At 44.7% G+C, this 22,911-nt stretch overlaps 3 protein-coding genes across 7 annotated transcripts in view; 2 read left to right on the forward strand and 1 right to left on the reverse strand.

The window, feature by feature from the left end:
* The window catches only part of DRC9 (dynein regulatory complex subunit 9), a 23,357-nt gene extending 7,721 nt beyond the window's left edge, over positions 1–15,636 (reverse strand). Inside the window, exons 1-6 of one of the 4 annotated variants that reach the window (XM_026792021.2) lie at positions 15,006–15,126; positions 13,009–13,043; positions 11,052–11,199; positions 7,460–7,665; positions 6,281–6,409; positions 4,275–4,356 (exon numbers count right to left, since the gene is read on the reverse strand). In XM_026792021.2, the coding sequence (XP_026647822.1) occupies positions 4,275–4,356; positions 6,281–6,409; positions 7,460–7,665; positions 11,052–11,177 (543 nt within the window). In that variant the 5' untranslated portion in view covers positions 11,178–11,199; positions 13,009–13,043; positions 15,006–15,126. Of the gene's footprint in view, positions 1–4,274; positions 4,357–6,280; positions 6,410–7,459; positions 7,666–11,051; positions 11,200–13,008; positions 13,044–14,346; positions 14,915–15,005; positions 15,163–15,195 lie in introns of those variants that run through there. The other 3 variants (XM_074547280.1, XM_005484896.3, XM_074547279.1) reach the window with 3 other exon arrangements.
* On the forward strand, positions 15,203–18,765 carry RPL35A (ribosomal protein L35a). The gene is made up of 5 exons (XM_005484895.3): positions 15,203–15,317; positions 15,647–15,689; positions 16,814–16,966; positions 17,791–17,935; positions 18,707–18,765. The coding sequence occupies exons 2-5, from the start codon at positions 15,679–15,681 to the stop codon at positions 18,728–18,730; spliced, it is 333 nt and encodes a 110-aa protein (XP_005484952.1). The 5' UTR covers positions 15,203–15,317; positions 15,647–15,678; the 3' UTR covers positions 18,731–18,765.
* Positions 18,766–18,906: 141 nt separating this feature from the next.
* On the forward strand, positions 18,907–22,233 carry LOC106629304 (uncharacterized). Of its 2 annotated transcripts, XM_026792023.2 has the most exons (3): positions 18,907–20,858; positions 21,317–21,450; positions 22,168–22,233. In XM_026792023.2, exons 1-2 carry the CDS (start codon positions 20,300–20,302, stop codon positions 21,421–21,423), a joined length of 666 nt encoding a protein of 221 aa, XP_026647824.1. In that variant the 5' UTR covers positions 18,907–20,299; the 3' UTR covers positions 21,424–21,450; positions 22,168–22,233. The 2 variants fall into 2 exon arrangements, with proteins under 2 accessions (XP_026647824.1, XP_074403383.1); XM_074547282.1 differs by having other exon boundaries at positions 21,317–22,233.
* The last annotated feature ends 678 nt before the right edge of the window (positions 22,234–22,911 follow it).

The following is a 22,911-nucleotide window of genomic DNA, read 5'->3' on the forward strand; positions in this document are numbered from 1 at the left end:
TCAGGAAAGTCAAACACTGCTGATGTCAGTATGTTACAGCTATCTGCTCGTGATCTGCAAACTTGCCAGAAAATAAGGGTTCAGCCTAGGTTACAAAGTACTCAGAGAGTTGGGGCAGAGCGTGAACTTCTCACCAGGTTATTTTCTTTTTCATTTCACGTTTATTAAAGAAAAAAGTGCTTTTGATTCCTGTGCCCCAGGCCTCAGCTGGGAGGGGGGCCCATCTGCTCTGTTGTTTTCTCTGGTGAATGGCATGTCTGTGGTTTGGATTTGGTCTGCAGTGTTGTAAAACACACTGGTTAGAGGTGGGCAGTCTGGGGGCTTGGTTACACAATCCAAAGCAGACAGGAAGTGAAATGCAAAACCCACGGGTGCTTTACAGCAGCATCTGCCTGGCCAAGGAATGCCGGCTGCGGGCGTGAGGGCAGCTCCTGCTGCAGGACCTGCACAGCTGGGGCACCTTTGGGATTTAACTCAAGGCTGTAAATGCAGCAGTAAATGCCCACTAGCTGTGGGTACCATCTGCAGAATGTACTGTTCCCCAAACTTCAGGGACAATAGCTGGGAAAAATGAGCTAATATTTATTCATTCTGGTTTATCATAGCAAAGGTCCATGCCAGGACATGGAATGCTTTCATAGCTGATGCAGTAAATCTCTGGGCTGCTTATTTGGGATGACTTCACCATTGAATCTGCCAAACCAAATCGTCCCTCGTATCCAAAACTATCAGAAAACTGGCAGAGACCAAGATCAAAACCCAGGAAATAATTGTCAGGAGCCAGACTGCTTCACAAGCAGGTAAACAAGCTGATTTTCTCTGATCTCTCAGCTCACAGACATCAGCTCAGGGGCCTGTCTGCTGTCACCTGGTGCCACTGGAGTCATCCCCACAGATGCTATTTGGCTGCAAAAGTAGCTGCACTTAGCTGGAAACCTTATCCACACTCCTATGTTTTCATTTGCTTTGATTTATCTCTCTTGTAAGTGCCACCAAGCTCTTCCACAGCAATTAGTGTTTACAGTCATAAAATACAGCTGGTTACAAAAATAGCCCCCAGGAGTAAACAGTCTGAGGAATTCTGCAGCAGTGCAATGCTGCCCATTTGGCAGGGGAAGGAGAGCTGTGCTCTGTGCTGACAGAGGCCCTGCTCTGCCCTGCTCCCACACCGAGTGCTCAGAGCTCAAAGCTCTTCCTGGCAGCTGTGGCATCTCAGCTTGCAGGGCCTGGAGATGTGCTTGGATCCACACAGCTGCTGTAGCCTGGGCTCACTCCCCTGAAACCACAACAGGGGAGCAGCAGCCCTGCAGGCCCTTCAGTGGGGCTCTGCCTGCATCACTGTCCCAGCTCCCCAGCACCCTCGGGGAATGTCTGTGCCCCAGGGACAGCAGGGCATGGACAGAACGCTTCTGCAGCCTTTGGCCAGCTCAGCACCAATGCCAGCAGCTGCAGGAGAGCCCCTGGAGGGGCACTTTGCTGGCAGAGGGAGCAGACCTGTTGGCAGCAGCACTCCTATGGAAAACCCTGCCCCTCTGGATTTAGTGCACCAGCTCCAGGTGCTGCAGTGATCCTTGGAAGCTCAGGACCATCACGAAACTTGTGCCTTCTGCTGCAATCATCCTGTGCATATCTCCAGTAGAAACATGCACCAGTGGGTGTGTGTATGTGTTTAAAACATTCCACTGTTGATGCATTTGTCCTCCTGGGAGAGGAAAAGGGAAGAAACATGACCGGTTTTAATCTTACTACTAAAAGCATGACTGAGTGATGCACTGATACAGTGGGTCTGGGTGTGTTATGAGAACAGACAAAGAATTTAAGTTACAGATCTGTTTTCGCTGGTCCTGTGGTGCAGTGGCTTGGCTTTCTGTCTGTTTGGTAGCTGTAACATTACTGCTTGTTATAAAATGGCACCACTACCTGCACACATGTATAACATGAGTACACCACAAAACCTACAGGACATAAAAAGTCTTTGGGTGAAGAACAATGCAGGAATGCTAAATTTTACATTCCTAAATTTTTATCTTATGCTGTATAATCTTGTATGATATATTTAATATGTTTCAAAAGCTGCACAGGCTGCCGTTACTTGTCCAGGAAACCATAGAAAGTATTTTCATAGAAACTATGAAATGAACAGAGCAGCAGCAAACAGACCCCCTGCAGCCAAACCTGAGCTACCAGTGCTGCTCCTGCACAGAGACGTAAGAGCAAAACCAGATGCACCATTTCAGCTCTTTTAGAGACATCAGTGCTTTCCAAGAGAAAACTAAATACAGAACATTTAGCATTAGATTTATGTTCCATTACAAAGAAAAATGAGTTGAACAGGTTAATACACTATTAATTAGCATCTTATTAAGAGGTAGAAAGGCTGAAAATACAAATTCACAACAACATGAGTGAGACAAAGGCCGTGTTTTTCTGGTTCCAGGATTAGAATTGCTCGCTTTTGTTTTCTCAGCCATGTAGGCTTTTGTCTACAGGTCTGTGCATTATTACTGCTGTTCAAAGTACTCCAAAGTCAGTGAAGCTGTATTTTTATTTTTAATTAGTTGGCAAGGTGACAAATCATGCAAGTGTCTGTAAAACTGCCTATGGGAAAATCCCATATGAAGCAAATAGAAATTATTCTCCCTTGGGAGACACAGTGAGACACCATTATTTTTGGCACGGGAGGAAAGCAGTACTTTAAAGTAGTCTTGTCTTTGATTTATCAAAGCTGAAACTATAAGGAAGCTCAGAAAAGGACTTTTAAGCTTGAAATATTTTTTTAAAAAATCCCAGATAAGTGCAAATCCCACTTGATGAGGCAAAACCCAAGAACTGAATTAGCACTAAAAGGACAAAAAGAAGACCCCCCTCCCCCCTCTCATCACGGGAGCTACACACATTTTTATGACTGCAGGAGTAGGGGAGGTGCAGGGCAGGACACAGAGAAGAGGCCCCCTGACTGTGGAGGGCCAGGACGTTGCTGCTGGTACAAGACAGGATGATTACAGCCCCTGGGAAGGCATTAAACCAGGACTGGGTATGTATATTGTGTGCATGGACATGGTGAGGTTTGCAGAGCACTACACAGATGGAGAAATACCTTATAACATTCACCAGCCTGGGGAGTGGGAGAGCAGGAACTTCCCAGGAGCCCTCAGAGTCTGACTGAGAAGGGACAGTGTGAGAAGCAAATATGTCCCCCCTGTATTTACAATTAAACTTTCCACTGTGTATGCATCCAGGCTGCCAACACAGCCTGTGTTCTACAAACCAAACTTCACCAGCATGTCTGGAGCTTAAAATTCCTCTCTGTAGACAACTGCATCCTGGCTTGATTACTCTCCACACTTTTATCCAAAGACAAAACTCAGTGACACCAATTCTTTCCTCAAATGCCCTTGCTATCCTCTTGCTCACTACTGAACCAAATGTCAGATTCTTGTTCCTTCCCCCAGCCCCTGTACAGCTCTGCCCCAGCTTCCCTTCTGCTTGTTTGCTACCACACATCTGCCTCAGCAGGGCCAGGCTACATTTCCATGTTGAATGAGCATCCAGTCTGAGCTGTCTGATGAGCATCAAAGTGACCAGTGATAAGCCATTCAATTGATCTGCACTAGTGTAGCAAGTTTTATATTTCCAGAATGCCCCATATTTACTGTGCATGCACACACCCTTTGCATGATGCAGACAGAAGGGCTGAAGCTTTCCAGAAAGATTAAGTTGACAGCATATGTGCAATAACATTGATCTGCCCTTGTGTAGGCTTGTTTGGGATTTTCTGATGTCTGGAAGCCTAGAAAAACAGATTAATAGAATGACACTTTCCCCAGATGAAAATGTAGGTAGAAAAATGGCCTGCCCCTATGATAGGTGTCTTTCTCACTCCCTTTGGCACACTTCCTTCTGTGCCAAATGATCTGTCATGACTGAGTATGACAGGACCTTAGATACTGTTACCTGCAGATAACCTCTTTCTTACTGATTGCACTATCTGTGCTTTGTCACTCCCAGCAGAGTTTCTGGGATATTGTAATTTGACCACGGTCTCTAATGATTATGAGCATTTTGAGCTCCCATTTGAAAACCATCAGATGCTGTTCTTGAAGTCATTAGTGGGCTTATTCCAAGTACAAATCTGTATTGTAATTATTCTGCTCCTGTACTCCTAAGTGGTGGCTCATTGTGTATGGCCATGGCCCCCCTGAGTGCTGGGCAGCAGAGGCCAGCTTCCTAACAGGCTTCCCCCTGGCAAGATGCCCAGTACAAAGTGCTCTCACCTGAAGGTCTTGACTAGTTTGTTTCTTGACTTCTTGCAGCTGTTTCTGGAGTGCCTTTATGTCCTTCTTTCCTTTTTCCTCCCTGAGGTGGGAAAATACAATCACTTGAATATATCAAAAAAGACAAGAGCTGTTTACCTAGAAGAGGAACTTCCTGTCTCCTGATACATTGAGGTAAGATAAACAAAGACTTCTCACCAAAACTACTGACTTGGTCAGTAAATCCTGAAAGAAAAGGTGCATAGACTGAGCAAGGCAGATGGGAACAAAAGGGAAAACAAGCCAAAAAAACAGGGGATGCTCTTATTGAAGGCCTGAAATGGATTTGAGGATGATGCAATTATTATAGCAGAGATGGAAGATGCCTGTCATTGAGTCACAGTTTCTACATTTAGGCAAAAATGCCTGAGATTCTATACAATAGCAAGCCTGAGCAGCAGAGAGTGCCAAATTGTGTTATTAGGTGTATGAGAATGTTGTTTCTTTCATATCAGACCTAAAATCTTCCAAAGAGCACTGCCCCAGGTTCTGAGATCATGAAGGGACCTGAGGGAAGTATTCATCTGTCTAAAATAAAACAGATGCAGTAAATATTCTAGGTATTATTATCTTGTTTCACTCAGAGTGCTTCTCTTAGATTTTATGCTTATGATTAGTTTTAAAACCAGTAAATACTACAATTGGTCCTTGAAACTTTGTATCCTATTCCAACCTTACAATCACATGTGCATTTCATTTTCAGAGTCTTTGTCTGGGTGACTGATGAACAAAAGCTCCTGATAAGGAGTCTCCCATCATCTCACTGCAGGTGGTTTTCAGAACAGTGTATTTACACAAAATGAGGCAAGTATTTATTATCTTGAAAGATAGATCAAGTTCATTCCATGAAAAGAATGTATGGTACAACATGGCTAGATATGATTGACAGAAGGGGATAAAAAGGATTATGTCTTTTCTGATTATAATTTGTCTGCTCTTTTCTACCTGTCAGTATTGGATAGTTACTCCACAGCCAATTGCTAATCTCATTCTTGCTTTCCACGGATAAACAATAAATCCCTTGGTTTTAGGCAGTGGGAGTGGAAGAGTTGGGTTTCGTGCTTGAAGTCACACAGTGCACTGAGGCTGGGGATTTGCCCTGGAGGCAGATCCCTGAGTCACCACAAGAGCAGTTCCTGTAGGTTGGACTCCTGGCAAATCATGACTGAGAGCAGCTTTGCTGTGCACCCTCAGTGATGGGCCTGAGCTGCTACACTGAGGTAGCTTTAAAGTGGTGAAACATTTGTCTGATAACTGCAATTCTCTCTGACGGTGTTCGGATTGAACCAGAGGTTTGCATGCTAAAAAAAAAAGAAAAAAAAAGAAAAAAAACCAAACCAAAAACAAATAAACAAACACCTTTAGAGCTCAAAAGTTTGAGCTGAGAAATCACCAGTCTGAGCTGAGATTATAACAAATGTGTACCCTGGAAGATTTGGGACAGAAGAGAATCACAGCACAGTGGCTGGTGGATTAGCCTTAAATACAACCCCTCTGTCACCATCTGTGCTAACCCCTCACTGCTGCTGGGAAAAGGGAGCCCATTAGCATATGGGTCAGAGCAGATTCTCCTGGGCATCAGACAACCTAAAGGCCATATGTTGCTGGCCCTGATTTGATCAGATCCTCTGCTGCTCTGGCTTTCACTGGGGACAGAAGTTAAAGATCAAGGAGCTCCTAAATGACATTATGTTTTAATTGAAATGAGGCATTTGCACTAATTCAGCCACTGGTGTCCACTGTGGTCAAAGCTCAGGCAATTCCTAGCTCAGATCAGTATCAGACCCATCCACTATTTCTTTCCAAAGGGAAAAACCTGCAGTTTGCAAAGCAAACAGAATAATCCAAGTTTTAAAAGGTATCCCTTCTGTATTTTAGTTTTATTGGGTTTTATTCCCTTTTCAGCATGTACTGAGTGGGAAGGGCTTTCAGCATTTAAACAGGGAAGAACTGAACACAACACTGACCTGATGAGGATGTCATAAAACTTGCCCTTTCTTGCCTTCTCTCTCTCATTAGCATCTGTTAGGCTACTAAATGTTCCCAATTCTTCCATCTTTTTAATAGTGACTGTGATTACATCACTTGCATACTGCCTGCCAGGAAGAAAAGGAACACAACAATACTTTACAGGTGCTGGTAGTATCCATTACTGTTTACAGTAAAATGTAGGGAAAAAAAATCCCTTTTCTGGTCTTATGTCCTACCAAACTCAGGAGTGCTTCTCCCATGGTATCTGTTTATTGTACATCTGGAGAACTCAGTGTTAGGAGCTGCTTGAAATTTATAATTTAAAATGCTGCCCTGCATGCTACTCTGAGAAATTGCAAAGAGGCACAAACATATCCATGCTGTGCCAGACTGCTGCCATTAAGAAGGCTGCTGGCCTGCAGTAGTGATGGCAGGTGGATCTTGGAAAATGAGACCCAGCCATGCAATACGTGGGCTTGTCCAGTTTATTGAATGTCATGATGCATGTGCCATTTACATTTTAGCTGCATTTTCTTCACTTGTGTCACAATCTTACTTAAACCCATTGTTGAAATGACATTAAATGACAGAAGACAGGAGGCAGAAAAATGCATACTGAGCATTCAGCTGCATAATCTCTTTCAAACCAATGGTTGTTGATATTTCTGCAAATCAGGGCACTGGCTTAGGTGCAGGAATAAAGTTTGTTTTAAAAAAGAAAGAAAATCTTTAGTCTTTATATACATTACCTTTTCTATAATGGCTATAACTGCCACAGAAGCTCTGTGTGCCCTGCAGAATGACTGAGTTCAAAAACAAGGCTCAGATCTCCCTTTGCATGTGGGATCAGCTAAAGGAACCTGACTCCAGGTACCAGAACATGAGCACTGATGAGTGCCTGCCATGATTTCTGCCCAGGCAACCATTATCAACGGGGTGATGTTTTACAGCTCCATTCAAAATAAACTCCTGGCCATTAGGTAGCATCCAGAAGCAAGCAAAGGCTGGAACTAAGTGGTCTAGGAAGGGTACCCCTCCTATCCCTAGAGGAACTCCTTTCAGACAGAGACTGATGTACTCTGGCAGTGGGAGAGCAAGGATTTTTTATTTTTGCTTTCAAGAGATAGACTGAGAACTTTACAGCTGTGAGCATCCCTCACAAGTGCTTCACTCACCTGTCAGCATAAATTTTTTTGAGCTTCTCTAGAGCCCGAGTGATGTGTTTCTTGGGGGTTTTGGAAGATCTTTTGTGATCTTCAGTTTTCCCCTGCTGCTGCTCTTGTTCGGTGTTTTCCAGGACTGTTTGCCCACTCTCTTGCTTTCCTGACATAAGTTCTGGGAAGCTGATACCCAGCTCCTCCTGGATCACTGCTTTCGTTTCCTGGATGGGAAAGAAAGGGGATAAGGGAAATAAGAGTATGAGGGAAAAGGGAATAAGAGAGACCTGCTTGCACATTGCACAGCAGAACTAAACCCTCTGCAACATTATGTGATAGGAAGGAAAATTAGTAATTAACTAGAATGAAGCTATACTGATAACAGCTGATAGTGCATGTTACATTTTGCCAAGAGTGGAAGATCAGAAACATTTCTGTTGGTTAGTTTTGAGCACACAGTGTAGCTCATTGAAGTTTATGGGCTCAAAAGTCCTAAAATGACAGGACTAGAAAAGGCCTAAAAAGGTGAAATCATGCACTCCTAGAGATGATGGTTCAGACTGTTCTTAATCTGACATGTTCTTAATGGCCTCCAGCAGTGCAGACTACACACCCTCCTGTCAATGCCAGCACCTCACAATTTTCTTTACCATAAGAAAGTTTTTTCTCCTCAACAGTATCTTAACTCCTGGCTTGTTGTCCTGGTCTCTAGGCACAGAGAACAAGTTGTTCCCTCCTTTTTTGCAGCAGTTTTTACAAACTGTTAGCCTGTTTCTCCTCCTCCTTCTCTCCATCTTAGACATTTCCCACTGCCTGTCACCAGAAACTTTCCCTACAAAATAATTGTTATAACTAGAGCTGTGTGGAAATAATTGCAATAGACTTTCTGTCTGCTATCTGCTTAGCAGGTTTTTTGAGAGTAACAGCTGAATTCAAAGGATAAATTCAAAATATTGGCATCTCTCTCCTTCATGGAAAGGTATCTTGTGATTGAGTACAATTTCATTAAAAAAGGAAAAGCCCCCAAAAATGCAAAGGTACACTTTAAAATCAGCTCTTGCTTCTAGGAAATTCTCTGCTTTATGTGTTATGGATAAAATGCAGGTGTATACACTGGGACATTAAAAGAGAACATTTTGTGGCTTGCCTACCAGCATTTCTGTGGCTGAACACTTCCTAACAGCACTGCTGACTGCAGCTAGCACAGTCTCTGCCAGCCCATCCCTGTGCACAGCTGCCTGCTCCCCACCCCGGCTGCTTGGGTAAGCAGACAGAGAATTCACTGTGATGAAACATTTTCCAGCAAAAAGGAAAAAAAAAAAAGTTATTTTTAGCAGCACTAGTTCTCAGTCCAGATCCTTCCACAACCACACACACATTTGTGCCAGCAGAGCAGAGAAAACAAGTGGTCAGGGCAGCAGCTGTGGATGCCAGGAGTACTTGCAAAAGTTACTTGTCAGGCAAGGCTCTGTCAGAAGCTGGAGGTGCTGCTGCAGTCTGTGAGGGCACTGCAAGGAACTGCTCCATGCTGAGTGTTTTGGACAGCTCTGGTTGGGGTGGATCAGCCTCTGGCAGTTCCTGACTCATCAGTGACTACAGAAGGAGGATAAGTGACTATGTGCTTAATTTTTGGACTGTTAAATTTACTTTAAATGAATCATATACAAAACATACACTGTCCAATGAAACTTGCATTGTTAATTAGTAAAAAAAAAAGGGCTTAAATAGCTGGTTGGTAACAACTGCACTTCAGAAAGAACTAATTTTGGCAAACAAACTGCTTTAATATTATGTAGATTTTATGAATGTTCTGATGTTTTTTAATGTCTGGGAAAGTTCAAGGCAAGCAATAACTGAGTTGTCTGTAAACAGTAGGTAGTTACACACTAATAATCAACAAATAACTACGTAAAAGCAAGAACTTTATAAACTGCATGTGTTACCATCTGTGTAGTCTCCTAAGTGCTTGTGTGTTGCCCAAAATCCAGCAAATACAAAGGCTGCCTTCCTCTGGGGCATGCACTGTGTGAAGCAATGTGCAAGAGCATCCAATCTGGAAAATCAGTGAGGTGCTGGCCAACACTGTGATTAATCCTCTCAAAAATGTCATCAACTGAAATTCAGATGTCAGTCTTTGAAAATGCCATTGCTTTGTCAGCCTGATAGAACTCCAGGGTACTTTGCAAATACAGATCTTGTACAAATACAATGAAAACAGCCAAATGTAATCTGAGAAACAGGGAGGAGTACCAAATTACAGAGCACCAAAGTTAGCAAGTAGCTTCCCTAAGCCATTTTCTTGTTTCTAAATTGTTTCCTCCTCAAATTGTTTTGAAATCTTTAAGACCACAGGTAGGGTTTCTAACCTGTGAGAAAGTTGTGTTCTAAGATGTGACTTGGTGAGAATGAGCATCATGGGATTGAAGAGAAAAGCAAAGGTGTTTTCTCTGTAATTTACGTGTCCCCTCAGTAGTTCTATCAACCTGAGTCTGCGTGTCTGAAAAGGACAATTCCTGCTGTCCCAGAGATGTGCTCTTTCTGTGTGTTTTGCTGCTGGCACATAAGAGAGGGAGAAGCATCCTCTGGGAGCAGTTGAGGCCGGCTCCCAGGAGTCTTTCAGGGGAGCAGTGCCCTCTATGGCACAGACTCAGCATCGTTCCCACCCTGAAAATCACTCCAACTCCAGCTGCTGCTGCTTTGCCATGGGTTTTTTGGAAAGGTAATATGGAAAGGAAGCACGTAGAAAAATTTAACTTCCGGTGGCATTCTGAAGTGGTATATTAGACAGAGTGAACATCATTAGATGTCAAAACTCAGATCCCGGTTTTTATTTCCATCCTGGTTGTGAACTTTTTTTCTTGAGTTCATCTTAAAAAGGTTTCAAACCTGCTAGAACTGGAAAGAGCCTGCTGTGTCACTTATGGAGCACAGTACTTGGAGCCATTGACCCCTGAGGACGGTCCCATCCTGATTCCTATGTCTAACAGCTACCAGAAATGTCACACCACCTTCCTCCACAGCAACAAACCCCTCCTGAGCATCAGGAATTCTCTGCTCTCCATATCTCTGCCCAACCATATTAGCTGTGATGCCTATTAGAAATCAACTAATAATTAATGAGCACTGAGAAAGGGTAGTTACTAATATATTTTGAAGTGCATCTTTCTTAATACATTGTGGGAACAAAAGGATCTTTGGCATGGACCTGGAGAGGAATAGAATTAACCTAGTTTTGAGTACTTTGAAATAACCTATACATTTCTAATTTTAAAATAGCTCTGTATCTACAGAAGAATCTACATATGTTTTGCTTCCTTTCCCCCAATTCTTTGCTTATTGTCTAACCACTGAGACTTTAAAATCATAATCTTAGGAACCTCATCTTGGATCAGTTGAGTCCTTTGCACAAATTCTTGACCAAGGCTTCTCAGTGATGCTGCAATATAAATATTTAAATTAGGTAACTTTTATTGTGTTTCTTCACCCAAGAGTCATAGAATCACAGAAGATATATTTGAGTGAATTTTTTTAAAATGCTGGTAAAAGATATAAAACCAAGACAAAGAAAAAAAAATATATGATATACATCTTTTAAAGCAGTGGCACATACAAGGTTGATGTCTGCCTTGTCCGAAGGTGGAACTGGCATGATGTATCCAATAATTGTAAGCTGATCCACACAGCTCTCCAGCACAGCACCAAACATCAGAGCTTCCACATGAGTGATTTTTTCCATTTGTTTAGTCTCTGTGTTCTTGCTAGGAGGAACAAAGATAAAAGATACCAATCAGAAAAATGCTGTGGTGTTAGTAATGTCAGTAAGAGTAGTTTAAACTAAAGGTAGACCCAAAATAGCCTTATTGCAGCCTTACATATACTTCCCTGGCTTTGTTTATAACCTTCCATACACTGTTTATAAGAGGAGCTGGGCTCTGCTAATGGCTGCATGCAGGGACAGTGGGAATGTTTAGCTTTCACAAAACAAAGAAGTCCTGGTCCCTCCTCCAGCAGATCTGGGTAGACAGGCTGAGAAGGGAATGGGTTTGGAGGGCACAAACTGGGTGAGGTGCCTCATTATTCAGTTCACGGGGGAGCAGTGGTTCAGAGTGGACTTTGGGAAAGGACAGAAAAAAAGTGTCTTTTCAAAAGAAAAACATAAATCCATATCCTTTAAAGTCTCAGAGGGTGAACCTTTATGCTCTAATCATTCCTCAATATTACTGTGCAGCCTTCACACTTTTATGATCCCAGTCCCCTCCTAGCAGGAACTGTTACCATCTTAAGATGCTGAAAGTTAAACAAGAACCAACATCTGGACTGGGTAAACAATCTTTAACTTTCTGTATTATTTTAACTTGCAATTCAAACATGAAACTGCTCTGACATACACTGAAGCACCCCTCTGCCTTGCCTACAGATGGAATATTGTGAAAGCATCTCTAAGGAAAAGTGAAAATTCTCTATTAATCCAAAAATACCTAAGAAAACACCTGCACAACAATGGGGAAATTCTCTGAGAATGGTAATGTTTTGATATGCCATTGGACAATCCCTCCAAAGCCTGTACATACAAACCAGGTATTTCTTGTACAACATGTAGCACAACTGCAGTCTGAGGTGGCTGAGATCCTGAGTGTCATTGCAATGGAAGTATCAACAATCACTAACAAAATCTTAATTTGGCTGCTCTACCTACAACTGGATTTGTGCCATCTGTAAAACCCTTGCATAAACATATCCTAAGCCTGCAAAATATTACAGCCCAACCTGTAAGCATGCCAAGGAAACACATCAGGCAGTCCCTGTTAGCACAGGACATGGCCATATCCTATGAAAATTAAAGAGGTTTGGATGCAGCTTTGCTCTGAATCACTGGGAATCAGTGATATTTCATAAGCAAGTGTTTAAAAAGATTCATACTTGCTATAACATTTCTGTAGCAGTTATCATTTGTCCTCCTCCTTTTTTGTTGTTTTTTTGAAGAAAATATGTAATTTACAGGTGGACCATGAAGTTAATTTCACTTGGCAGAAAAGAAGAGCCACTTTTCAGTGCAGGTTTATTTGATGTCTGTTAGTACAGAATAGGTAAAACAAACAAAAGATTCAAACTCAAAACAAACTCAGATTTCACACATCTATTTCCTGATGTCCCTGTCTGTTGCAGGAAGTTGTTTAATGCAGCGCTTGTTGAAATGTGCTGGAAGAGGACAGGGCTCTCCCTGGGGATGAGATTAGAAAGTGTGCACAGGCAGTGACTGGGATTGCTCTCAGTAAATCCATAGGAAGGGCAGAGACCAGGGAGAGACAGAGGTATTTAAGGTAAAGGGTAATACTGCTCTGGGTCAAAAGAGAGTAAATTCCCCTAAGCCAGGCCATTGTGATAAGGTTTCTAACTCCTGAATGGATGAAGATACAGAACAGCCTTTCAGCCAAGGTAATGGCAGAGGCATCCTGATTTATGTCAAGAAGCTTCTTTAAATCATGGCAGGAAAAGATAGCAGCAAAGTAACGATTCTGAATATTATCAGTATGTTCACTATACTTGTATTGTTTGTAACCACTTACATCTAATTCCTCTGAGCAGGGCTTTTGATGGTCACCTAGGACAAAGAAGGAAGTGATTTCATCCCTTTGCTTCTGAGATTTTTTTCTCTCTTTTATCTTAATTATAACAACTTGAGATAGGAATCTGATAAAAGCATTAACAAAAAAAAAATGGCAAATGACCTGTATAATACATTAAACCCATCACTTTTCTTGTCAACCTTGGAATCAATTATAGAACTGGAGATGCAGCATTTTTTCATCAAGAAAAGCAGTGTCTTCAGTCAACAGGCACTAATAAAATATTTTTCAATGTTTTGCTCATTTTTATCTTTTTCAGAAATCCATGATCCATATTTTGAGTCTAAACAACCTAAGAATAATCTATTACATGTGGAGTCATAATGCTAAAAATATGGTGAAAAAAGATGTGTTGGTAGATAGCTGTGACAGATGATTACAGCAGCATTTTTGGAAAAAAAAAATAACACATGCAGGTCTCATAGGAAAAACGGACTTATTTGGAAACAAAGGAGGATGCAGCAGCTTTTCCTCTTTTCCATTAGCAGCTTCTGACCAGGAGAGGATTAATTCAGGATATTAATATGTTTCAAGACAGCTGGCAGCTGGAATGTTTCTCTAAAGGCCCTTTGCTGCTTTGCTCCTCCTGTGCACCTTCTCTTACATCCCCATCCTTGCTCAGCAGATCCATGTGCCAAGCCAGCAGGGTCTGGCCTTGTGTTAAGTTGGACTTGAGAAGGAAACCACTCTCTGTGAATTAGCAAACTCTACAGATATGAGCTGCTTGCTCTGGATTTTAGTGGCAGCCCAGTGCCCCTCAGACCATCCACTGGCATCACCCTGCACTGTTGTGTTTGCTGAACTCCCTCATTAAACTTTATTAATAATAATTAAAAAAAAAAAGCGTATTCCCCTGGAGTTTTGGATGACATTCTTTCCCTGCTGATATAAAGGGAAAGAAAAACATATCAAGTAATAATTTTTGAAGCAACTGTATGAAAGGTCTGGCCTCCTGCTCCTTTGGGGACTGCAACTCCCTCTGCTGTGTGAGAGTCCTGGATGTTCATTCCTCCCACCCTGCTGCCTGATAAAGGAAAATGGATACAAGAAGCAGCATTTTGTGCAGCATTCCTTGTAGTCAAGAGAAGAGACTCCAGTGAATTCCAGTGATAAAATGCATAGCTGAGAATGTCACATCCTCTTTAGATCTGCTTGGCAAATGATTGGCAAAGAGAGGTTCTGAATATCCACAGGAGCAGCAGCTGAGCCAGAAATCACAAGTAACTTCATTTTTACCAAAGAAAGGTCTCTTGAAAAGCAAAATAGGTGTGGTCTTACCTTACACAGCTCTGCCTCCTGCTAGAAATATTAGGACAGCAAGGTTCTCATTTAAAAAGAAATAAAGGGGGAGGGAGAAGGGGCAAGGAAAGGACAGGAAAGAGGAGGAATGGAGAGAGGAAGGGGACAGGAAAGAAAGGGATGGGAAGAGAAGGAAAAGGAAAGAGACCATCAAGGTTTCCCTTCCCTTTATCTTCCTTCCCCTACATCACTTCAAGTGCTCTGAAAATGTGTCTGAATTTCTGGCAGTGTGAGGAAAGTGGCAGAAATCGGGAGTGAATAACCCTGACGTGAGCAAATGGGTAAGTACATGGTTCCAGATCTTATTTTGGAAAATAAAGCAGTGTGAGACTTGGTTACAGGGATTTCAGTGTCGAAATATGTTTTCTGCCTCCAAGGCGATATCAGAAGTAAAATAAATGTGGAGATGATTTATTGACTCGGGGTGAGAACATCGGACGACAGGCAGCGCCCGGAGCCCACCCCGAACACCGAGGGCTGCTCTCTCCCCCCGCGCTGCCTCTCTTCGGGCCCCTCGGTTCGTTCCACCGCCGCGGCCCGTTTTCATTCGCCCTGCCCAGAGCGGCCCGCGCTCCCCTCAGCCTTTCACCGGGATCTGCCCTCATTTCCCCCGCTCCCGCTCCCGTTACCGCCCTCACCGGGACGCGCCGCCCGTCTCCATGGCAACCACCACTCTCGGGGACCTCGCGGGGCTGCCCGGCGGGTGCCTGCTCAGCGGGGCGGGGGCTGTCCCTCCTGGGATCGATCTTGCGGGGATCGCCCCCGGGGCACGCGTGCACAGGACAGGGGACACGGGACACAGGACAGGGGACACGGGACGGGCGGTACCTTCCTCACTCTGTGCTGGTCACTCCGGCAGGGCTCGGGCTGCCCGCTTGGGTCCTGGCGGCGCATTTCCCGGCAGGCAGCGGGGCGCGGGTCTCTTTCGCCGCCATCTTGGGGCGCTGCGGGTGAGGAGGAGCGGGGCCGCGGGCCGGGAGCGGGGCCAGGGGGTGCTGCCCCCGCTGAGGGGCCGCCGGCGGGCGTGGGGCTCCCGGGGCGCGGTGGATGGCGCGATCCGGGGCGGAGACAAGGCGGGATGGCGCCGATGCGCGGCGGATGGTCCCAGTCGCGGGTTGGGGCCCTCGGCTGGAGCGGGGCTGAGGCGGCTGCTCTGGGGGGCAGCGGAGGCTCCCGGAGCTCTGGGTGGCTCCCAGGCAGCCCCCGGGTGTTCGGGGTCCCGCTCGCCGGGCCGGGTGGAGCTGCCGGCCCGGGGCTCATGGCTGTGTGTCGTTTGCAGGCCTGCCGGGACCGGGTCTGCGGGAGGACACCATGACCGGGAGGTGAGTGAGTGCTGGCTCTCGGTTCGGTTCTGTTGGAACGTTCCTGAGAGCGTTTGTTTAGGCTGTGGGCCATGAGCAGTGTTCCTCTGCCCAGTGTTCCTCTGCCCAGTGTTCCTCTGCCCAGTGTTCCTCTGCCCAGTGTCCTGTTGGGCCCTGTTGAACGCCCACAGCTGTGTGTCCCTGTTCTGAAGTCTCTTGAGCTGCTTGTAGTTGCTGTTACGATGTGCTGCGCTCTCCCTGGCCTGTCAGTAAATATTAGTGTGAAATTTATGGGTTTATTCGTCTCCAGTGTACAGTGGAGCTTTGGCATGGACTTTTTCCTTGAGTAAACAGGGTAATGTGTTTTTCCCATGGGTGAATTTTCTGTTGTGCCACCGTAGGGATTGAGTTGGCAGGGGAGTCAGAACTAGATGGTCTTAAATGTCCTCTCCAGCCCAAATCATTCGATGGTTCTGTGAATCAGCTTTATTATCTGTGGAGTTGATGTCCTGTTACACGTGTGGCAGATAGAACTGAGTATCTTGGATCCTGCTGGATCCCGGGGCAGATGCTGGATGCCCTTGGGCCACATGTGCTGCCTGCTCGGTGCATGGGACAAGTCTTAGAATGACTTTATGTGGGCAGTGCCTGAAGAATTGTTCTGAAGAATGACTGAGGAGTTTGTGCAATGCCTGTGTCCAGTGGATGTCAGGCTGTTGCTCTGGCTGTTCACTCCTTTAAAGCTACAAATCAGGGGCAGCTCATGCCTTCTCTAGCAGTTACTGCAACACAGGAGACTTGCTGTGGCGTGTAGAAAAAAAACAGTGTTTACTTGTTGTTATATTTAGGAACAATATCTGCTAATGCTGCAGCATTTGAAACTTAGTATGAAGCCAGTATTGTTGTGCCAAGAGTTTATAACAAGCAGAAAATGCAAAATTCTCTCAAATACTTCATGTTCCACATACTCAGCTTTCCTCTGTTCATTGAACATAAGTATTTGCAGTGATTTGTAAAAGTTGGCTGTTTCCTCTGCTGATTTCTACTGGTGTGGAATTAGTTTCTGCTGAAGCAGCCTGTGATTTGTTTTTATTTTTGTTACTTTGGAGTGATTCATAATTCACAGATGTTTTCCATGTCTTTAGGCTGTGGTGCAAGGCCATTTTTGCTGGCTACAAACGTGGCCTCCGAAACCAGCGGGAGCACACGGCCCTTCTGAAAATTGAAGGTGTTTATGCCCGTCAGGAGACAGACTTCTACCTGGGCAAGAGGTGTGCCTACGTGTACAAAGCTAAAAAGTAAGTGATGTTTTATTCTTGTGCTGAATTAGCCAGTTCCTGTATTGGCTTTGTAAATGCTAGGTGTTAATGATACTATATGATACGTTAGAGAGCAAGTGGGATGAGAACCAAGTTTTGCCTAAGCTTGACAAAAACTGAAGGCGGGTTGATGGGGTAAATTGAGGTGGGTGAATTTGCGTTAAATACTTTAAACTGTTGAGTTACTTAAACAGTAAAGTGATTTTGTGAAGCCTGAATGAATTTTTATTCTGACTTTTGTGTGTCTGGGTAATGTCTTTCACTTCTGCTCTGCTGCCATTGATAGACACCTTGGGATCAGCTGCTTATTACTTCCACTTTTTTTTTCTTGAGTGCTGTTGGAATTACCTTGAATAAAATTGATCAAACTGGTAACTTGACCACCATCATTTCCAGCATGGTCCATGGCTCTTCATTTAAGGCGATTTCTGCCATCTATCCCAATGGCCTCTTCTTCTCCTGCCTTCAGTGTGTCTGGAGAAATAAGGTGTTGGCAACTTCATACTGTTGATTTTTCAGTCTCATCCTGTTAGCAAAAGTGTTTTCCAAATATTTGAGCTTTGTAAGCTGTTAATACTTGTCCAGTGGAACTTCTGGTAAATTACAAGCTGTAATTATGCCTTTGAAAGGGGCAGTGAAAATCCCGGAGAATTTCACAAGTAAATAAAAGAGGATGTTGCTCTAGTTAAAGATGGCTATAGAGCTAAATTATTCAGGTGCCTTTGAGAAACCACATTGTCACTGCTGGTGACAGCAGAGCTGTGACTGCCCTGCTGAGCTGTTCTGTGCCTCCTTTCCCCCAGCAACACGGTGACCCCCGGAGGCAAACCCAACAGGACCCGCGTGATCTGGGGGAAGGTGACACGCGCCCATGGGAACAGTGGCATGGTGCGCGCCAAGTTCCGCTCCAACCTTCCTGCCAAGGCCATTGGACACAGAATCCGGGTGGTAAGTGGACCTGGTTTAGCAGCAAGATATTTATTGGCAGGTCTTGGGGTGCCTTTTAATTCCACATAGTATGAGGGAACATTTGAATTCTGGTTTTGTTGTGTTGCTGCTGGGTGTTCAGCATGGCTCGGTGACTGTTTTGGAGCCTAGAGAGGCTTTTTCCTGGCTTCATATGCTGAGGGGGTTGGTCTCTTTGACAGGGGTTTGTGTGCTTGCTTGTGTGGAAAGACTCTTCAAGCTCCAAGACTCCACCAATCTGTTCTGTATATTTTTGCACTCTTCTACTTTGCCTTTTGATTTTTCTCTTGCATCCCAAATGTTTTAACTGAGGGCAGTGCTCTTCTGTCATGGCCACTTCCACCTGTCCCCATTGTTGGCGTTTTAGCCACAGGGCTTCAGTGGGACTGTCCTTTTAAGTCTCTCACCCAGAGCTGTGATGTAATATTTTCATAGTGATGCTGTCAAAAGGAGTACAAGAGGGGTGCAGTCCTTTCTTTCTGTCATTCTCCTGTGCCTTAAAAAAAGCACAGTAGGAGCAGCACAGATAATTCCTGAAGTCCAGAGCCATGGGAACTCTTGTTGGTGCACAGGAGGGCTGGCTGCCACAGAGTCTGTGCCACCAGCAAAGTGCTCCTGCAAGTCATTCTCACACTCTTCTGCATAAACTGGGGATTGCTTTAATAGCAGTTGAACATGGTCTAGATTGTAACTGCAAAACTCATGTTTGAATACAAAATTTCTAACATGATTCTCTGGTTTTGTGTTTTACAGATGCTGTATCCATCTAGGATCTAAATTTTTATTCAAAATAAAATGGAGAATCTGTTTAACTTTTGTATATTTCTGGTTTTATTGCCTCCACCAATTTTGAGAGACCTCTTTCTCAGTAGGGTATCAGACTTGACAGCACGGACAGACACAGTAAATCCTGGCAGGTGCAAAGCCTCTCTCACATCTCACAGTAGTAGTTCTGGTGGAATCCCTGATAATGAGCCCACATGTTCCTGGGCAGCACGTGTGCCTGTAGTGTCTGCTTTGTGTAAATAATTTAAAGACCTTTTCATTGCACAGCTCTGTAGTGCCCAGGTGTTAATGCTGTTTTCTTGGCCAGCCTTATCCCAGCTTGTCATGTAGGGCAGTGAGCATCTTCCTGCACTTCCTTAGTTCTTTTCGTTTTGCTGAACAATACGGTGGTGAAAAATGAACTTACAGTTGCGAAGTGCAAGGCTCGGTTTCTTATCTCTGAAAATCCTCCCAAAATACTGGGTGGTTCAAAGGGCGGTTCAAGGTGGGTACAGGTTGTCATGGCTGCTGCTGATGTCACAATCCCACAATGACCTGTGGATACCCTGTGAGAGCAGTTCCACATACCCCAAGTAGTTCCATCATTTTCAATGCATCCTGGTCGGTCAGGCAGGTGAGTCTGTTGGCTCAACCACACCTTGAGCCCACTCCAGTGCAGTCCCTCCTTCCCAGGGCATGAGAGCTTCCTTCTCCTTGCCTGGCCCTGCTGCCAGTGTGTGTCATGGAGCCCTCTGAGTTGTTGGCTTTGCAAGTCTGCAGTGGGCTGGTATTTCACAGCTAATCCTCTTCTTTCTGAAAGAGGTAGAGTAGTTGTGTGTGCAGAATATATTGTTGGGTAAATCATAAACATTACTGTGAATTGGAATTAAAACTTGACCCAACTACTCAGCTCTGGTATAGAAATTATTTTGCTGGACTTAAAGACCTAAGCCTGCTGCCAGTGCTGTCCTTCACAGCAGGAGAGCCTTTGCCATGGAAAACTGCCTTTTTTTAATCTGTGTAGAGAAATTGCAGCTTATGGGATGTGGGACCAGGTCAGGCAGGGCTTTTAGTCTTCCACAACTACCAATGGGTTGGACATGTTGGATTCCAAGAGGGATGGATGGGATTTCCAGCTTCAGGCACTACAGAGTAAGGAGGCGGAAACATAATGAGCAAAGTGAACTGTAACAACAACTGTAACAATGGGTTTGTAGGCCTGTGGTCACTCATATAGTTGGGTTTTGCTGATAAGAAGGGAGTAAGTTCCGAGTTTGATACAAGATGCCCAAATACACATAATCATCCCTTCTCTTTCCCCTGTAACTTGTTTCTGTTGTACCAGACTGCCAAGGTACAAAGCCTTTTTCTGGGATGTCCAACCCCAAAAAGCACATGGCTGTAATTTGTGAATCTTTGTATCAAAACTGCTATTTTCACATTCATTTGGTCCCACCCAACCCGGCCTTGGCTGCTTGGAGCAGCAGGTGTTTAGAGCCTGTTTGGAGCCTGTGCTGTGCAATTGCCTTTGCTACTTTCCTTTCCCCAGCAGCACAGTAAACTGACGTGTGAGAGGAAGCTATGGCATCCAAGGAGTCAGCCTCCTTCGTGGACAGAACCACCTGGGATTTCCTCAACCTACTGGACATGCTGGGGAGCCGGAATGGACGGGTGGGTGTGATGGAGGTGGACCATGCTGAGTCAAGAGCTCCCTCATTGCTGGTGGATTTTACCCGGGACCTGTGTGGCACGGGGGACATCAAGCATAAACCACAGCAGGCAGAGAATGAAGGAAAGGAAGAGGAGGACTTGGTTCCCCCACACCTGATTTTTATGCTATGGCAAGCCAGTGTGTTGAAAAGGCTCATGCAATGGGATCACCTGGAGGAAGCTGTCCGGGACGTGAGGAGCCTCCTCCCCTGCCTGCCAAATGTGCTGGTGCTTGTGATGATCCGTCCTGACTCCCAGGAGCAGCTGGACCAGGCAGTGAGAGCGCTGAGGAGAATGCAGTGTGTGCTGGATGGGGCCCTGCAACTGACTGTAGAGACTGCAATTTACAGCCCAGGCCAGCCTGGAGGTGTCCTGGAGGCAAAGAAAGCTGCCTGTAGGGCACTGAGAGAAGCCTTGAACTGCCATGAAGGTAACTGGGTGACCCAGGGGTGTGGGACACAAAAACAAGCTCAGGGCAGAGCCTGAGGGACGGTGTAGATGGAAGTGGTGCTTGTTGACTGGATTCAGATACAAGAGGGAAGACAAGCTGGACCTTGCAGGTAATATGAGCCAGAAATGAGAATGAGGGTTTACATGCTGGGGTGGGGATGGACAATGTGTCCAAGCTAAGTGTTTTCCCTCTTCCAAGTCAGATAGTGTTGGGTTTACCTTGCCCCAAAACACACATGGCAGTGGAAATGGCTGCTCACTGTAAGAGCTGCAGTTCTGACCCTGCTGGAGCTTTCTGTGATGATGTTAACTGCTCCACAGCCCTACTGACATTGACTTCTTCATTGGAGGGATGTGCCACCCTTTTTTGGGTGGCCACAGACCTTAGCTTTGAGAAGATGGTGTCAGGTGTTCTATCATTTGTGTTTCTTCCCTTAGAAGTCGACTCCCAAGAGCCATTTGTTATTTCACTCCCGGAGCTCAGATACTGCCGAGTTCTGCCTGAACGTAGGCAAGAGAAGATATCAAAGACAGATGGAGAATGAATTCCCTTGGGCGGCCCAATCTGTCAGGTTGGTTTTAGCACTGTCCTGCTGGATGTCGCTTTGCAGAACACTTCCTTCCTGCTCACTTGCTTGTCTGCCCAGACCTTCTGCATGGATGAGATTCAGTGTGTGGCTGCTGCCAGAAGGGGACAGTGTGCCCTCAGCATTGCACAGTCCTTGCCACAAAGCTCAGAGTTCTTTGCTGAATTGGCTGAACAATCTGCTCCAGGAAACTTTTATCAAAAATCACTGCGTTTTTGCTTTGCATTAAATGCCTTGTTTATCAAAATGTCCCTAAGAAACCTGTCCCTAAGAAAGCTGTCAGCAGAAAGGGAATCAGAGCAGGCTAAAAGCCTCTAGATTTGAAACTGTCCCAAAACTGAAATAGTGAGAGAAACTCAAGACTAAGGCCTCAGACCATGTTTTCCCAGGAGAACCTGGATGGAGGAGTCTTTAGTACATAGTTCTCATCAGGAGCAAAGCTCCTGAAACCCTCCCAGGTTCTTTGTAGCGGGGGGTTGACTTTACATACAAGCATGTACACATCCAGCAGATTGAGTTTCTGGAATGGGTTATTTTGGATGGGAGGAGCTGTGGGAGCAGTAGAATATTTTTAAGTCCAGTTACCCACATAATAGCTGAATTAATTTCCCATCCTCTCTGGGCATGGCAAAGCACTATAGGTAGCTGCACTTTTTTTGCATTGGGAGTTTATATGTATTTTTTCTCTGGTGTTTTTTGTAGATCTTTTGTCATCCTAAGATCTTCAGTGTCATCAAAATAAGGATTAAACACCTGATATTTATCTCATTTCTCTGTGTCTGTGTGTATCTATAAGCTTTAAAGCTTTTATCTAAGACTGCAAAACTTGCTGAAGCTGCAGGTTTGTGCAGTATGGTACAGAAGGGGTGAGATTTGAGGGCAGTACAGATCCTGTAAACCAGTATTTGTCAGAGAAAGGATTCTCCTGGTTATTTTTGAAGTTCCAGATTCTTTGCAAATCCTTAAGGATGTGGCTTTATGAAGCAAAATAACCGTGCTCTTAAGTGTTTGGGTGGTGCTGGTGCTTGGCAGACTTTTGGAATGAGATAACCCAGTTGTTCTGTTGTGGAGGAGACTTTCCACGAGCATTTCCACAAGATGAATTCTGCCTTTCATTACTGAGAACACCGGTTTTTGGTCAACCTAATGAAGAAATAGTTCTCTTGAGTCAAAGTAAGACATGTACATGTTCAGGCTGTTTGTGAATGAAGAAAGTTCGGCTTTAAAAGATCAGCATATTAGGACATCCGTAAAGCAAGAATCCACAATGAGGTCCTGTGTCTCTGTTATTTCCTGTAGCATCTGAAACACAGATAACCATCCAAATCCAGGCAGAGACCATGCAGCTCTCAAGTTTTTCCTCTGGCAGCATGTTTCTACTTTGTCCAGGAGCTTCTGTGCAGGGTGATGGGGGCACTGTCAAGATGAAACAAGGAAGAAACTCTG

Source organism: Zonotrichia albicollis, chromosome 9 (assembly GCF_047830755.1).
Source record: "Zonotrichia albicollis isolate bZonAlb1 chromosome 9, bZonAlb1.hap1, whole genome shotgun sequence".
NCBI lineage: Eukaryota > Metazoa > Chordata > Aves > Passeriformes > Passerellidae > Zonotrichia > Zonotrichia albicollis.